Source organism: Chrysochloris asiatica, unplaced genomic scaffold (genome assembly GCF_000296735.1).
Source record: "Chrysochloris asiatica unplaced genomic scaffold, ChrAsi1.0 scaffold00033, whole genome shotgun sequence".
Lineage (NCBI taxonomy): Eukaryota > Metazoa > Chordata > Mammalia > Afrosoricida > Chrysochloridae > Chrysochloris > Chrysochloris asiatica.
This window is the reverse complement of record NW_006408551.1, coordinates 3,654,426-3,670,934: the sequence shown is the minus strand read 5'-3', so window position 1 is coordinate 3,670,934 and position 16,509 is coordinate 3,654,426. Positions and strand designations below refer to the sequence as shown.

The 16,509-nt window shown below is 49.4% G+C and overlaps 1 protein-coding gene across 1 annotated transcript in view; it reads right to left on the bottom strand.

Moving 5' to 3' along the window:
* LRP1 (low density lipoprotein receptor-related protein 1) overlaps nucleotides 1-16,509 on the bottom strand; it is an 85,656-nt gene that overhangs the window by 41,362 nt on the left and 27,785 nt on the right. The window contains exons 9-20 of the mRNA XM_006859462.1: nucleotides 15,680-15,869; nucleotides 15,073-15,216; nucleotides 13,415-13,651; nucleotides 12,213-12,393; nucleotides 11,136-11,358; nucleotides 9,732-9,933; nucleotides 9,265-9,390; nucleotides 6,779-6,919; nucleotides 6,511-6,636; nucleotides 5,876-5,992; nucleotides 5,319-5,399; nucleotides 3,698-3,865 (exon numbers count right to left, since the gene is read on the bottom strand). Of these exons, the coding sequence (XP_006859524.1) occupies nucleotides 3,698-3,865; nucleotides 5,319-5,399; nucleotides 5,876-5,992; nucleotides 6,511-6,636; nucleotides 6,779-6,919; nucleotides 9,265-9,390; nucleotides 9,732-9,933; nucleotides 11,136-11,358; nucleotides 12,213-12,393; nucleotides 13,415-13,651; nucleotides 15,073-15,216; nucleotides 15,680-15,869 (1,936 nt within the window). The remainder of the gene's footprint in view (nucleotides 1-3,697; nucleotides 3,866-5,318; nucleotides 5,400-5,875; nucleotides 5,993-6,510; nucleotides 6,637-6,778; nucleotides 6,920-9,264; nucleotides 9,391-9,731; nucleotides 9,934-11,135; nucleotides 11,359-12,212; nucleotides 12,394-13,414; nucleotides 13,652-15,072; nucleotides 15,217-15,679; nucleotides 15,870-16,509) is intronic.

The window sequence follows — 16,509 nt, the reverse complement described above, 5'->3', positions numbered from 1 at the left end:
AAGTGACTGGCTTACAAGATTTTAAGGGGAAGTTTAATTCAAGAGTGTGCAGGGGAAGGTGGAGTCCCCACTGAATAGTTTTCCTCTTGTCTAGATGGGTCTGGTGAAAAGATATGGGGATAAGATTCTTGTGATTCAACAGTGAGTAATTGTTATCATGACTAATTGCAACTGTCACAACTGTAAATGTAGTTTTGTAACAAAAGCAGCGGAGTAGTTAATTACAGTCCAGAAACAGAGGACCCTAGGATCATCAAGGGAGAAGAGCATGAGCGGAATGTGGGACCCTATCCATAGAAGCAGCAACATGAGAGATGGTGCCGAGATGAAGGCATAGAGAGAGGGAGCAGCTGAGGACTTTAGACTCATGGAAAGAGAAAGACGGAATGCTGGCAGCCAGGTGGCCAGGAGGCAGGTTTTCAGAATGTGCCCTTTGGTTGTTCAAATTATTATATAAGCCTGAGTGTTTTTGTGTACATCCCCCCTCAAAAAAACCTCAGAGGGAATAGAAGCAAATACTGTTGAATGATGATGATGCACAGAGGAGACTGTAATCACTGCAATGAAATGATGATGCAAAACCGATGTTCTCCCACATAAACTATCACTTAATTAACAATCAAAACTTAAAAAAAAAAAAAAAAGAAGAAGAAGGAAAGACAGAAGCATCTAAAGAAGATGGAAGGAATACAGAATCGCAGTACCAAAAAGAATTGGTAAGATGTTCTGCCATCTCAGGAAGTAGCAGCACTGATGGTGATGTGATGTTGTGTGCTGTCAAGTCGGCTCTGACTCATGACGACCCTGCATAGGGTTTCCATGGAATGGCTGGTAGGTTTGAAACTCCAATCTGTGATTAGTATCCAATGCTAATCCTACAGTGCCACACCACAGCATTAGCAAAAAACAAGGCTCCAGCCAGAGATGATGACGTGGAGCGATGGAGCAGCTGGAGACTTTAGATCCAGAGAGGGAGAGCGACTGTGTGCTGAAGACCTGGGGGGTATGGGGGGAAGGATTGCATGGAGGGGATTGTAACCATGGCATGAGACGATATACGATAGAACGAATGTAAAACTAATGTTCTCCCATGTAAACTATCACATAATTCACAATAAAACATTAAAAAAAAAACCAAGTCTCCAGGAACTGAGAGAACACCAAATATTGCAGCAAACCAATGGTAACACTGGAAGCACTCACTAGTCTATGCCAAGAAATCTGACTAATCCACTGGAAGAAATCCCTATATGAGCCAATTCCAGAAAAAGGTGACACAACAGAATGTAGAAATTATTGAACAATGTTATTAATATCACATATAAGTAAAATTTTGCTGAAGATAATTTTTAAATGACTGCAGCAATATATCAATAGGGAGTTGCCAGAAATTCAAGCTAGATTCAGAAGAGGGCATGGAATGAGGTATATCACTGTTAACATCAAATGGATCATGGCCAAGATCTGAGAACACCAGAAAGATATTTACTTGTGTTTAATCAACTATACAAAGACATTTGACTGTGTGAATCATAACAAACTATGGATAACACTGAAAAGAATGGGAATTCCAGAACACTTAATTGTACTCGTGTGGAACCTCTACCTAGACCTAGAACAAGGGGATATTGTATGCCTGGGTTGTAGCCTTTCACCATGTTTATTCAATCTGCATGCTGAGCAAATAATCAATCAGAGAGCCTGGGTTATATGAAGGAGAATGTGGCATCAGGATTGAAGGAAGATTCCTTAGCAACCCGTGATGTATAGATGACACATCCTTGCTTGTTGAAAGCAAAGAGGAATTGAAGTACTTACTGATGGAGATCAAAGAATACAACCTTTAGTATGGATTACACTTCAACATATAGAAAATAAAAATTCTCACAACTTGACCAGTAAGCAATATCACAATAAACTGAGAAAATACTGAAGTTGTCAAGGATCTAATTTTACTTGGGTCCCATGGAAGCAGTAGTTAAATCAATGTATTGCAATGGGAAAATCTGCTACAAAAAACCTCTTTAAAGTGCTACTCTTCGTGTCAGCAGTTCGAAACTACCAGCAGTTCTGCAGAAGATGAGGCTTTCTGCTTCCATAAAGATTTACAGCCTCAGAAACCCTTTAAGGGTCGCTATGAGCCGGAACCGACACCATGGCACATAACCACCACCACCAAAAGTGTTCAAAGATGTCACTTTGCGTACTAAGGTGTGCCTGACCCAAGACAGATATTTTCAGTAGCCTCATAGGTATGTGAAAACTGAACAATGAATAAATATAATAAAGAAGAATTGATACCTTTAAATTATAGTGTTGGTGTATAATATTGACTATATCATGGACTTCTAGAAGATCAAGCAAATCTGTGTCGGAAGGAGTACAGCCCAAATGCACCACAGTTTGAGAATGGCAACGCTTTGTCTCACGTACTTTGGACATGTTATCAGGAGGAACCAGTCCCTAGAGAAGGACATCATGCTGGGTAAAGTAGAGAGTCAGAAAAGAAGAAGATTCTGAATGATATGGACTGATACAGTAGCTGCAACAATGGATTGAAACATACCCACAGCTGTGAAGATGACTAGGATCTGTTCTGTTGTGTACATGAGTCAGAGTCAGTTCAAATCCTCTTTCTTCCTGAATGGTACCTGAACATTCTGACTCATGACCATTGATAACAATTGCTGCCTCATGCAAGGCCTCTCACATAGCACATCTCACTCCAAGACAAAGAGGCAAGGGAGTCACTTGACTGGGTCTGCCCCTCAGGGAGCTCTCCCGCCTCGCTGCATGGTCCCTGGGGCCCCTTCCTGACCCTTAGGCCCTGGAAATGGTTACTGTTTCCCCGAGTTTCCTGTGACCTCTCCATCCTCTCTGCAGGTCTGGGCTTAGGGTGGCTGCTCCATACTATTCAGCACTAGCCCCTCAGCTCACTGTACACCTCAGTGCTATAAGGAAGAGGGGCTCTGTGGTGGTCTGCACAAAGACTCTGGCCTGAAATGTTTCTATAATTTAAAACATCATTAAGCCAAGATGCTCCTGGGTCTGTAATTCTCCTTGGTGACAATCAGCCAGAATGAGAAACCAGCATACCCTTGATGGGGCCTGTGCCCTTGAATGACTCAGCCCTCAATGGCCCCCTGGTTGGCCCTGTCAGCCCATCTCTCCCTCAGATATCTCCATTCTCAGATCCCTTCTGTCAAGATCATACAGAGCCAGTCAGTAGGAGCCAGTCAGAACAGAAAGCCAGGTGGTAGTGGCTCAGCCTGGAACTCTGCTCGAGCATGCCCACCTGTTAGCATCCTGCTGTCAAGCTATAGTTACCAAACACAGGCCTTGTGCTCAGTGCTCTTCATGCACGATCTCACCGAACCCACACCAGAGCTGTGGGGTAGGCACTCTTCTCGTCCCACTTTGCAGATGAGGCTCACAGAGACGAAGGATCTTACTCAAGGCAACCAAGATAATAAGTTGCAGAGCTGGAGCTCAAACCCAAGGTCAGCCAACTGCAAAGCCCACAATCTTAATAGTGTGTGCCAACGATTCGTTGATAAGCTCCTACTCCCACAGGACTGGGAACTCCCGAAGGATAAGAGCCACATCTAAGTTCTCTCTGGTCCCCACCAAAGGGTGGGTGGATGGAAAGATGGCGAGGGACTGACGTGGTGGCTCAGCCCCTGGCCCACGTGCCCACCTTGGTTGGTGCAGTTGGCATGTGTCTCATCGCTGTAGTCCCCACAGTCATTGTCCCCATCACAGGTCCAGTGTTCAGGTATGCAGCGCCCGCTGTTACATTTGAACTGGGAGCTTGAGCAGGAGTGACTGCAGCCGGCCTCATCACTGTTGTCCCCACAGTCGTTGTCTGGAGGGCAGGGGAGAGACAGAGGGGTGGGGAGAGGCTCAGCAGAGTAGCCTTCTCTGTGACCCCAGCTTAGGGCCCCTACTCCCGACTCCCCATTTCCACCCCAGCCCCCCAATGAGAAAATAACAAACGGAAAAGACACAGAAACTGCATAGACTACAACATGCACCATGGCCCACGGGGCAGGTGGGTGGGTGGGGGGGCTCCAAGGGGCCCCTCCCTGAGTCAGCAAAGGTCAGGGTGGTGGGGGGACAGGAAACATTCCTTCCCTGTTTTATTGGCTGAGTTCTGGGGAAAAGCTGGCAACTCTATCTGATCTTGGGGAGGGGATGTGGGAGAGTAGAGGACTGACTTCTTCTCTGTGGGGTCACCCTGAGCTGGGGGTCTGCTGGGCCACTTACTCCCAGTGTCTGGTTCATGAGGGGTCCTGTCACAAGGTTGGGGCCACTTCTAGACTATCCATATCTCGAGGCTGACAGCTTTCTAGACCTCCCTCACACTTACAGGGTACCCGGTAAGGCTGAGGTTTGGCTGTTCCCCATAGGTGTGCTCCCATCTTTTCTCCAATTGGGTTTTTGCTTCTCTCTTTCCTCCTCCCTGTGTCTTGGTCTTCTTGTCCCCACCTCTGTCTCTTTCTCCCGCCCACAGTTTCCTTTCTCCCTCTGTTTTCTCCCACTCTCCCTCTTCTCTCAGCTGCTTTCTTTTCAAATCCTAGGAGCTGTCGGGGAGGGGCTGCCTGGGGCCTTGGGAGGCGGCGAGGCCAGGCTGGGCTATGGGGTGATGGTGCATGTGCTTCTATGCACTGACCGGAAGGCTCAGGACAGGTCTTTTCGTCAGAGCCGTCCCCACAATCCTTCTCTGAAACACAGAAACCGCCAGGGCAGCCATTGGCACACAGACAAGACAAGGTGGTTCTGACCCACAGTAGACTCTCATACTCCAGCCATGGCTGGAGCCACGCTATGACATGTTACAATATAACACTAGACACAACCCAAGACAGCACACAGCAACCCACTAGCCCAAACATTTGAACCTCAGCAACCCCTGGCTTGGGACTGACATCCCCTGGGCCCCTGGCGGACCGCCAGCTGGGCTCCTGTGTGTGAATTCCAGAGCCTGGAGGGTATACCAAGGACTTTAGAAGGTGGAGGTTTGTAGGGAGAAGGGAGTCGGGAATGGGGCACTCCCTGCTCTGTCCCTCAGGCTCTTCTTGCTCATCTCTTCCAGCCCCCCAGTCCTTGCCAGAGGATAGAAATGGTAGACCAGCAATGGGCAGGGTCTCCCCAGTCCATCTTGGCTCCCCTATGGCATATCTGGTTCTTCTTCTTTTCTCCTACTGTACAGGGGGCAGGGGTGATGGAACTCTAAAACCCTGTTCCAATCCAGGGCCTGGATGCAACTTCTAGCTGTCCTCAGACTCAGGGGCAGGTGGATGTGGGCAAACTCTTACCATTGTCACATCGCCAGTTGATGTTGATACATCTGCCATTGTTACAGGTAAATTGAGTCAGAGGGAAGCAGGTGGGATAGGCTGTGGGATAGTAGAAAGAGGAGGTGAGTTGGGGAAGGGTATGAGAAACAAATCCCTTCTCAAGTCTCAGATCCCTGAAGTTAAGATCACACTGAGCATCAGGCACAGAGCTGGTGGGAGCTTAATCGGCAGCCTTTCGCCAGTAAGACGGGGAATGGAAGGCCAGGTGGTGGTAGCTCAACCTGAAACTCTGCTCATACATGCCCACCTGTCAGCATATACTGTTAGTTACCAAGCACAGGCCTGTGCTCAGTGTAGTGCTCTTGGTGCTCGATCTTGCTAAACCCTCACATCAGTGCACACTGTGAGGTAGGCGCTGCTCTTGTCCCCACTTTGCTCACAGGCTCCTGGAAGTGAAGGAGCTTGCTCAAGGCTGCCCAGGTGGTAAGCTTCAGAGTCTCTCCAGCACCCCTGGCCCTCGGGCATGTTCTCATGGGCTCCCTCTTTCCAGTGTCACCCTGGCTGTGCTGTCTTACCACATGAGGCTGACTCATCAGAGCGGTCCCCACAGTCATCGTCCAGGTCACACGTCCAGGAGATGGGGATGCAGCGGCCACTGGCACAGGAGAACTGGTTGGGTGGGCAGGTGCGAGCTAGGAGACAGGAGTGGCGTGAGTCTTGAGTCTCACAGCCCTGTCTACCTCCCTTCCCCTGCTCCTTCCTCTCCTATTCTTCTACGCCTGACAGGAAGTCTTCCCACAAGTCTCAAAACCCTCTGTGTGGCCTTACACTGGAGGTGTTCCCTGTTCTTTCTCATGAGGCCTCTGTAGGCCTCCAGGGAGAAGATGCACCGTCCCACACCCCTCATCTCTAACCTAGAGCTGATACCACCACATTCTCCATGTTCCCCAGCCAACCCTGTCCTTTTTGGCTCCTGCTCAGAGCTCCCTCCCTCTGTCCCCTGGATGCCCTGACCTCACCCCTTCCTTGCCTCCCTGAGCTTGCCCCTTCCTTCCTTCCTCCTTTCTCGCTTTCCTTCTATCTCCCTCTCTCCTTTCTTGAGACCCCTCTGATTTCTTCCCATGTCCCTGTCTTCCTAAGCCTGGCTTCCTCATCTGTCCCTGTTTCCCTGCTAGAGGATGCCTAGTGTTGTCCACCCCTCCTTCCATACCTGAACAAGTGGCATTTGACTCATCTTCACTATTTCCACAGTCATTGTCCCCGTCACAGAGCCAGCGGTTGGGGATGCACCGGTTGTTCTCACACTTGAATCGGTCTGAGGGGCAGGTGTGTTGATCTGAGGAGGGGCAGGTCAGGGTCAGTGAGAAGGTGGCCCCAGCTCTCCGCTCAGGGACAGGCACTTAAAAAGCAGAACTGGGCAGAGGCGGCACTCTGGCCCTGCCGGCCTGTTTCTCAGCAGAGAGGGGCGGGTGACTCACGGCAGAGGGCCGGGGCCTCGTCACTGTTGTCCAGGCAGTCATTGTCCCCATCACACTTCCAGCGCTCCTGGATGCAGCGGCTGTTGGCACAGGCAAACTCGCCGGGCTGGCACTGGGGTGGGGGCACGTAGGATGGGTTCGCTGTGGGTACCACAGAGGTATGAGGGGGATGTCAGAAGCAGATTACAGTGCTGGTACTCAGACCCCATATTTCTGTTGCTACCAAGCAGACCTCTCTTTGTCCCTCCCTGTCCCTTGGAAGACATCTCTGGGATTCCCGAGGCCCCACCCTTGTGCCTGGCTTCTTTCTTTCACAGATGCATCAACTCCACTAGCAGGAGTGAAGACAATCTCCAGAGCTCCACAGGCTCCATCCTTTTTGTTCTCCAACACTCAAGACCCCAGTTCACCATCTGTCAGCAGTAGAATCACTATGTCCGAAGGTTCACCTCAGTGGACCCAACGGCTCTGCACACGCCCTTTCTAGTCCACCTCCCAGCTCTGTAATCCCTGAGCCTCCCCTGAGGTCCTGTGGTAGGCTGTTTCTCTCCATATTCTGTGGACCACTCAGGGTTGGCATGTGTCTTCCTGACTATTTTCTCTTCCTACTTTCTAAAATAATCAGTGCCGACATTCATATTATGAGACTCTGTTGATGCTGTTTGCCACTGAGTTGATTCCAGCTCATAGTGAGTGACCCTTTGGGTCAGAATGGAACTGCCTCATACAGTTTCCAAGGCTGTAATTTTTACCAGCTCAGATCATCAGGTCTTCTCTCCCTCCGCACCTCTGCTAGCATCCAAGTGTTATTACATAGCATCCATTTGCACCACCGAGGCTCCTTTATCAGATGATACCAACCCCTGTTCTGTAAGGCCTCGACTATTGCCTCACCCCATCATTCCTTGAGGCTTTCTACCACATGGCCTGGTGCCACTCTCTTCAAAATCATTCCCAGTTTAATTCTTGATGATTTCAGTATCTAAGTATTTTTTCACTGCCTGGGACCTTCAGTTCCTTGGTACCCGACCCTTTCCCCCAATGCTTTTGCTCCCCACCTGACCTCCATTACTCACTCCTGTGGTCTCACACTAAGGCCCTACTGGCTCATTTTCAATTCTGTGAATCTATCCTAAGGAAATCATCCAGAATACAGGAAGGCATGAAAATGTGAGAAGTAGCAGAGGGGGTGATTAAACAATGGGTTCTGGGTCAGATTTCCTGGGTTTGAGTCCCTGCTCTCACTTTGGGCCTCAAGTTCTTTATCTGTAAAACAGGGATAATAAAAATACTTCCCAACAGGGTTGTTGTAAGGAGTAAGTTAAGTTAATTCACAAGAAATGCTTTTAACAGTGCCCAACACAGTCTGTGTTCAGTAGATGTGATTATATCTACCAAAAAACTGGAAGCCTAAACATCCAACAGTAGAGAAATGATTGAGTAAATTCTGGAACATCGACTAAATGAAATATATTTCAGTTGTTAGAAATGTTGCTTACATATTCATGACATAGCTTCAAGTAGAAAAAAGCAGGAAACAGAACAGAATATGAGGCTGATTCCTATTTATATAAATTAAATGCTTAGACAAATGTTTGGTAGGATGTTCCACAAAATGGTAACAGTGACTACCTGTATTTTCGCATATGAGAGGACTTCAAAAAGTTTGTGGAAAAAATGGAATTAAAAGACAATGGAACTTTCTGAAGCTCCCTCGTATAACACACCCTAGTAAAGTGTATGCAAGTGCTTGGATAAGCACACACACACAATGTATATAGTGCACACAGTGAAATTAATGCACAAAGCGCAGTAATACCATACAACTTTGTTGTTTGTGTAGAAAAAACATCATCTATGGATTTGGGGAGATAATGTACTTTCTATTTTTCATGCCATTTTATTTTTTTATCTTTACAATGGGCAATGGCCTATTTTTATTAAAAAGTAAGACTATAAATGATGCTATAATGACAGAAAATGCTTCTGACACAAGAGTTAAAAAACAGGAGAACATATTTTATGTATAGTATGAAATAACATCACCTACCTAGAGATAAAAACAGAGCTGAATTTATCACAGGCCTAGCAATACAGTAGTGTTTGTTTGTGGGATTTGGGCTTTCCAATATTTTCGAACTTCAAATATTTTTTAACTTGTCCAATATTCTGAATTGATATATTAATAATGGGGAAATGACCTTAAAAGAAGTGAGGTATATTTTCCTCCTCACATGGCTGCTGTGTCCCTCATTCAGACTCCTTTAATCTTCATGCCCTAAAAAGTACCTCTAGTCCCCCATCCTCCTTAAAGCCCCTCCTAGCCCACAGTTTTGTCTCAATTCCCATTCCCTACTTTCTCTCATCCCTACAGGGCTCCTCTTCACATTTCCAGTCTCTGGGACTCTGGGTATCCCCTGCCCTCCCTGTGGCCTCCTCCCACTGGGCTCTGCTCCCTGTCTCATCCACCCGGGCAGCCCTCATACCCAAGCAAGTGACACCGTCTGTGTCCAGCACCTGGTCCTCAGCGCAGGCACACTGGCGGCTTCCAGGGGTGGCCAGACACAGGCTGCTGCAGCCGCCATTGTTCACTCGGCATTTGTTGGTGCCCACTGCAGGGGAGGGGCCACAGAGATGAGTAAGGGGTCAGTTGTGGCGAGGTTGTGGCAGGGTCGGGGAAAGCCAGTGAAGAGAGATGAGGGGATGGGGAAAAGAGGTATGTAAGATGAAAGGGAGGAAATACAGAGAGGAAGAAGCATGTCGATGAAAAGGAGCCGGAGACATGGAATCAGAAAAGAGAGGGGAACACAAGAGAGTCATACTGGATTGGGAGCCTTGCTTCTCCAGACCCACCCATCAGAGGACAGGATCTCCCGGGGGCACCTTCACCCCCAGAGGAGCACCAAGTCTGGGCCTAGGCCCCATCCCTCATCCTGCCCCCAAGGGGGAGTACCTTGCTGCTGCTGGGCATCATACATGCGGATCTCAAATATAGGGGGCCGCTCGCTGCGCAGGAGGGTCACGGTGGGGGGCGCACCTCCTGGCCCTCGTTCTAAGCGGTAAACGCTGCCACTTCGGTACTCAGTCCAGAAGAGGTAGTTAGCGTGGTGACAAAGGCCAAAGGCGTGGTTCAGTTCAGGGCCCTCATACACGATCTAGGAGGGAAGAGGGTGCTGCTAAAGGGTGGGCACAGGGAGGCTTGGGTGGGTCACGGTGGTGCACATTTGCCTATATGCTGGAAGTGGGTCTATTTCTCATTAGCCTAGAGTCCTGAGGGTGATACTTTGCACACAATGAAACGTTCCTGGACGTCAGGTTCCAAACAAAGACTATCAGGCAGCAAGCATGCTGAGTGTGAGGTTGCTTATTCCAATTCATTCACATCCCCCAACACACAAACACATACACAGTACTGAGCAGACAGCCTGAATTCAGCCATTCCTTTCTTCATCCAGGATCTACTAAGGGCCAGGAAGGTTCCTGGAGTGGCACAAACCCTTTGCACTTAGCTACCAACTTAAAAGGTTGGTAGTCTGAACCTCCCCAGTGGTTCCACGAAGAAAGGCCTAAAAATCTGCTTCCATAAAGATTATAGCTAAGAAAACCCCACGGAGCATTTCTCATTTTAAATTCTGTAACACACGGGATAGCCAAGAGTCGGGAAACAACTCAGTGGCAGCTAAAGCAAGGTAAGGGTCAGGAGTCTGTGGGTGGTGCAAACACACTTCACTGCTATCCGGAAGGTGGGAGGTCCGAGTCCACCCAGAGGTGCATTGGAAGAAATGTCTGGCAATCTACTTCTGAAAAATCAGCCACTGAAAACCTTATGGAGTGCACACAGTTCTACTCTGACACACATGGAGTCACCACAAGTCCGGCAACTAGCTCTTAAAAGGACAAACTCAGGTCAGCCATAAAGTGAAAAAGAGACGATCCCTGGCCTCAAGTCGTTTACTGTCTCATGAAGGCACATACAGGAAACCCAGTGTAGAAAAGGGGCTGAGAAAAAACATGTGGAAGGAGCTGGGACAGGCTTCTGGGGCAGAAGGCCTTTCAGGATGCATGGAACCACCCAAGGAATAGAGACCTCTCTAGGTATCTCGCATCTGTACAGAGGCCAACAGTGCAGACCTACACCACCGTGTACTTTCATACACACGCAGATGTGCACAGGATATGTGTACACAGCTACACACATGCACAGACACATATGCACTGACAGGCAATCCTCACACAAGCCACAAGGCCCACAGATGCAGACATCCTCAGGCACACCCTAACCTGGACACTCAGAGATACCCACACACAAGTGAGAGCTAGCATTACACACTTGAGTCACATGCGGACAGGAGCCTACCTTCCGGTCTGTGCCATTGAGCAGTATGGTCTCAATGCGGTCATAGAAGGCATCCACCCAGTAGAGGCGCCCAGCAGGGATGTCCAGGCTCAGCCCATTGGGCCACAGCACTGTCTTGGAAGTCACAAAGACGTCTCGGTGTGAGCCATCCATCCAGGCCCTCTCCAGTCGCCCTCGCCGACTGTCCTTCGGGTCTTCTTCCCAGTCTGTCCAGTACATCCACCTATGGGAAATAAAAGCTCAGCACCATGTTGGCCACCCTTGTGAGTCCAAAACATGTCTCCAGAGCCCCTCTTGCAAGGTCCTCTTGTCACGTTCACTCCAAACCACACATTTCATTCATTTAATCCTCCATTCAGCAAATACTCTTTGAATGCCTACTGTGTCCTGGCACTTGGGGACCCAGCAGTGACCAGGTCACCCAAGGCCTCTGCTCTCTTATGGAGCTCACAGCCCATGGGGAAGACAGATAAGGAATAAGTCAATAGGGTCATGCCTGTAAGTGACAAAAGCCAGGAAGGACATAAAACAAGATAATGAGATGGAGCGGGCAAGGCATCAAGATCATTAGATAGGGGATCAGAGAGGGCTTCCCTGAAGAAATGGCATTTGAGGTGACACCTGAATATGGAAAAAGAGCCAGACCTGAGAATTAATACATGGGAGCTCAAGGCAGAGGAATTCTAAGTGCAAAGCCCTGAGGCAGAGAGAGCTGGGGCATCTGTTTGAGGAATAGTGAAGAGCAGGCCAGAGAGCTAAGATCTTCTGGTGCAGACAGTGAGGTGCAGAGGGGACGGGAAAGTCACCAGCTGCAAACCCTGTAGGGCCATACAGGTCTAGTGGGGCTTCCATTCTAACAGCAAAGGGGGCTGGTGAAGGGCTCAGGACTGGAAGTGACAGGCCAGATTTCTACTTACCAGTTTAGTACATCATTCCCTAGAGGGCAGGGACACTGCCTCCCCTTTGACCTCCAATCTTGCCTAAGTCTTCCTGAGCCATGTCCTCCTTCTATTTTACTCTGTATGTCATCCCCCAGTTCTCTGAGACTCCTCCACCCTGAGGCTCTGGAGGACTCACCCATTAAGCGGATCTACCACAATGGCCCTGGGGTGTGTCATTTTGCCCTCAATCAAGGTCTTGCGGGTCTGAGCGGCTTTCTCCAGCCTGGCCACACTGATGGTCTTCTTGGGTCCATCGTCTGTCCAGTACAGGTTGTCCCCCATCCAGTCCACAGCCACACCTTCCACATTGTGGATACCTGGAGGGTATGAGGGAGGAGGTGGGGATGGTGGTTGCAGGAAAGGATGAGGAAGACTATTTGTGTTGCCACATCTGTGTTGTGGCACAGAGTCTTTCGAAACTACACATGACATCCAGTAAACCTACGCAGCTCTCGCGTGAGGCATGTCTGGGCGTGTGCTGAGGTGGGCAGCTACAGCAATGGGCATGTGGCTCTGAGTGATACGAATTCCCAGTCTAAAACTCCTGAACTAACAAAAAGAATAAATTAGGAAGTGATTTTTCACTGAGCTGAGGCTTCATCACCATGTCCTTTAATTAGTAGTTCCCCTGACCTAGGGAACCCCAATCTTTTCTCTGAGGTGTTAACTTTTGATTTCCTCAAAATGTTACGATTGCTGACTGCCAAGATTCTCCAAGCTGCTGTGGGGGCGGGGAAAAGAGCCGAAGATGGTCACTGACATCGGTCTGTCTGAGCCGGAGGGGGAGCTGCGACTCTTAACGGTGTGTCAGGGAAGGGACAGAATCCATAGACCTTGGGAGCCTCCACACAGTGTATAACTGACCTGTCTCTGCAGCTCAGGGAGGATAACTGGATTCAATTCACAAGACACAATTTTCCTGGAACACGTAAACATGGGCTGCCTGGTAAGGTCTACCTGCACAAATCCTGAGTGTGTGTGTATGTGTGTGTGTGTGTGTGCGTGCAATGAGTTCTCTCTCCTTCCAGCAGGCCCCACTATGGGCTGTGTACTGTGTGATGTTCCAGGGCTCGGAGCCAATGGCAGAGGGACCCTGAGTTTTCCCAAGGCCTGGCAGGGACAGCCCACAGGGCCTACCCCATCCATCCTGCTGCCTCTTTCAGCTCCGCCAAGAAGGGGGTCACACAGGGGTCAATCTGTCTATCCCTTCATCTCCATGCCAACCAGCCAGCAGCCAGCAGCAGGAGACTCTTCCTGCTGGGAGGGCATCAAGAATGAAGGTGCCTGGGCCCAGACGGCTCCCCACACACCACAGCACACCCCCACCTCTGGCCTTACCGTCTTTCAGAATGGTTTCCCGCTCAGTGCCATCGATCTTCTGGCGGCCAATGAGGTAGCTGGTGGTGTCAGCAAAGTAGATGAAGCCTGACTCAGCATGGAAGTCCAGGGCCCGGGGGTTCATGAGGTTCTCAATGGGGATCATATGCTCGTCTGGAACCTTGGCCCCCATGTCCATGCCCCGAATGATACCTGGACGGCCCTTGCCATATACTAGGAACAGTTCATGTTCTGGCTCTGGGCAGACACAAGCAGGAACACAAGTCAGACACCCACACACTCCCACCAGCCACCCACCCAATGAGTCTGTGGCAGAGGAGATGCCATGCTCAGCCTGTCCTGCGTCAGGAGGCTCTGGGATGGATGGACAGACCATACACAAGCAAGCACAATGCTGAGTCTCTGGCCACAAGACTACGCAGTTGACCTATGCATGTTGTTGTTGTTGTTAAGTGCCGTCAAGTCAGTTCTGACTCATAGCGACCCTGTATAGGGTTTCCACGGGTCGGCTGGTGGGTTTGAACTGCTTACACTGTGACTTAAACTGACATTGTGGTCAAGTGCTGGAGGGTGGCATGTGTTCAGTGAAGGGCCACTGCTCAGGTCAGTGGTCTTCAGGGAGCACCTTCACAATGCACGGGGATCTGACTGCTCACCACCACTGTTGTTACCATTCTGGACTAAGCCACCATCACTTTTTGCTCAGCCACTGAGATAGCCTTCCCTCCATCCAGCAACTAGTGGGACCTATCCACAAATGCGTCAAATCATATCACTTCTCTGCTCAAGTCACCAACAGCTGCTCATCACAATTAGAATAAAACCGGGTTCCTCCTTCTTCACATTCCCTGGTCCCACGAGCCTCTGTATTGTTCTGCAAGGGTGCCAAGCTCAAGTTCCATTCCCTCTGCCAGAGATGCTTTTCCCTCCGGGAATCACATAGTTCTCTTCCTCGCTTTTTCACTGAGAGCTCGGCTCAAATGCCATCCTGACCATCTTATCTAATATGGAACGCTCTCGTCATCACTGACTCGGTTCTCTGCCTTATTTTCTTCAGAAGACCTGTCATTCATTACTTATTTGTTCGCCTTCTGCACCAGAACATATGCTCCAGGAAGGCAGGGGCAAACATCAATCTGCACACTCCTCAGTCCTCACTGCCAGAAGGTGCCAGACACGGTAAAAAGAAACAAAAGGTAAACCCTTTGCATTGAGTTGATCTGGACTCATGGCAACCCCATGTGTATCAGACTAGAACTGTGCTCCACAGGGTTTTCAATGGCTGGTTTTTTAGAAGCAGATTGCCAGGTTTTTCTTCTGGGGCACCTATGAGTGGGTTCAAACCACCAACTTTACAGTTAGCAGCTAAGTGATTAACTGTTTACATCACTCAGAGACTCCGAATACACAGCAAGTGTTCAACAAATGCTTGCTGAGTGAGTGAATGGCTGAATGAATAAGCCTAAGTGGGGTAGTGAGAACAATCCTGCTCTCGGATGTGAGTTCAAATCCCACCTGTTCCTCACTACTGGCAAAACTTTAGGTGAGTTTCTTCATCTCTCTGCATCACAGGCCAAAGCAGCTGGGCTGTAGGGAGATGGGTAAGGCCCCTGCCCACCAATCCCAGCAGGCCACATGTATCCATCCCTGTCACTTACTTTTGCATGACTTTCCATCACTGCCCAGGCTGAAGCCAGAGCGGCAGCGGCAGGTCCGAGCTTTGTGGCTGTTGGCCAGTAGGCAGATGTCAGAGCAGCCACCCGGCTTCCCGTACTGGTCATTTTCACAGGCATGGCTTCTCACTGGGGGCACATGGAAAGAAGGGTCAGGGCCCTTTTCTCCCAAGCCCCTGCACCCAGCCTTGAGAAGGCTGCCTTCTGTCTGACCACACTCACTTCTACTGTGGTGTTTGGGTCTATTTGTCCTACTTGTCCTATTATGTAGATGCCATGGCCTACAAATTCTTGTGGACGAGGCTTCAGTGGTCAGAGGAGAGTGTCACTGTTGCCCAAGGCCAGGTGCCTTGGGAAAGGCAACCTATCTCCTCACACTGAGCATAGAGGAAGAAGGGGTCCTCATAGGGGGATCTCGAGGATGAATCACAGGGAGGGACTGCCAGGGAAAGCTGACGGGTCAGGGTAGATAGCCTAGAAAGAATCAGGGGGCCACTGGAGGGGCCAGGGAGGAACTGTGATCCTAAGGACAAAGAATGGTGTCCCTCTGCAGATGCCCACCACTTTGGAGAGGCTGTGGTGCCCCACTTACCTCGGGGCTGACGCCTCTGGTGGTAGATGTGGAGGGCTCCACCCTTGTCCACACGGGTGACGACTTGGTACTCAGTGCTGTTAAAGCGGTTCACCCGGATCACACTCGTCTTCTGCTGGGCGTTGGCATTGTCCGAGTTGGTGGCGTAGAGATAATTCTCAAACACAGTCAAGCCATACAGATGCTCAATCTATGTCAGGCAGGGATGGTCAAATGAGGTGAGAAGAGACTCCCTGGGAAACTCCATCACTTGCATCCCCAAATTCACTTTCGCTTCAAACGTCATGATTTACTCTTGCCTCCTCTGGATGGACTACCTTATCTTTGAAATCTTTTCTTGCCAAAATCCTATTCATCCTTCACAGAACATCCTTCATCTCTTTGAAGACTTTCTAGAATCTTCTAAGCAGAAAGAGTCTCTCCTTCCATGTTTACATCTAATGTGTCATGTGGAGATTTGTTGACCTACCCTATCCAATCTGCTCAAACTCCTTAGGGGTAGGAACCATGTCCCTCATAGAATTAGGCAGATAGTAGATGATTTCATGATTTGAGACTAAATTAGAATTGGGTCCTAAACTCCACCCACAGAAAGTATTCAGAGTTTGACACTAGTCCCCAGCTTTGAGAAGTTTGAGGAGAAAGACTTGCTCCAAGATTCCCCATCTGCAGCTTATCTAAGGTGATTTACCATCCTGCTTTGCCCAAGACCAATGGGTTTATTGAATCATGGGACTTTCAGGGCTAAAATCAGGACAGTCTCAGGCAAACTGGGACGCATGGATGGTCACCCTAATTATCCCAGAACGGAGGTGCCAACTCTGAGCCTG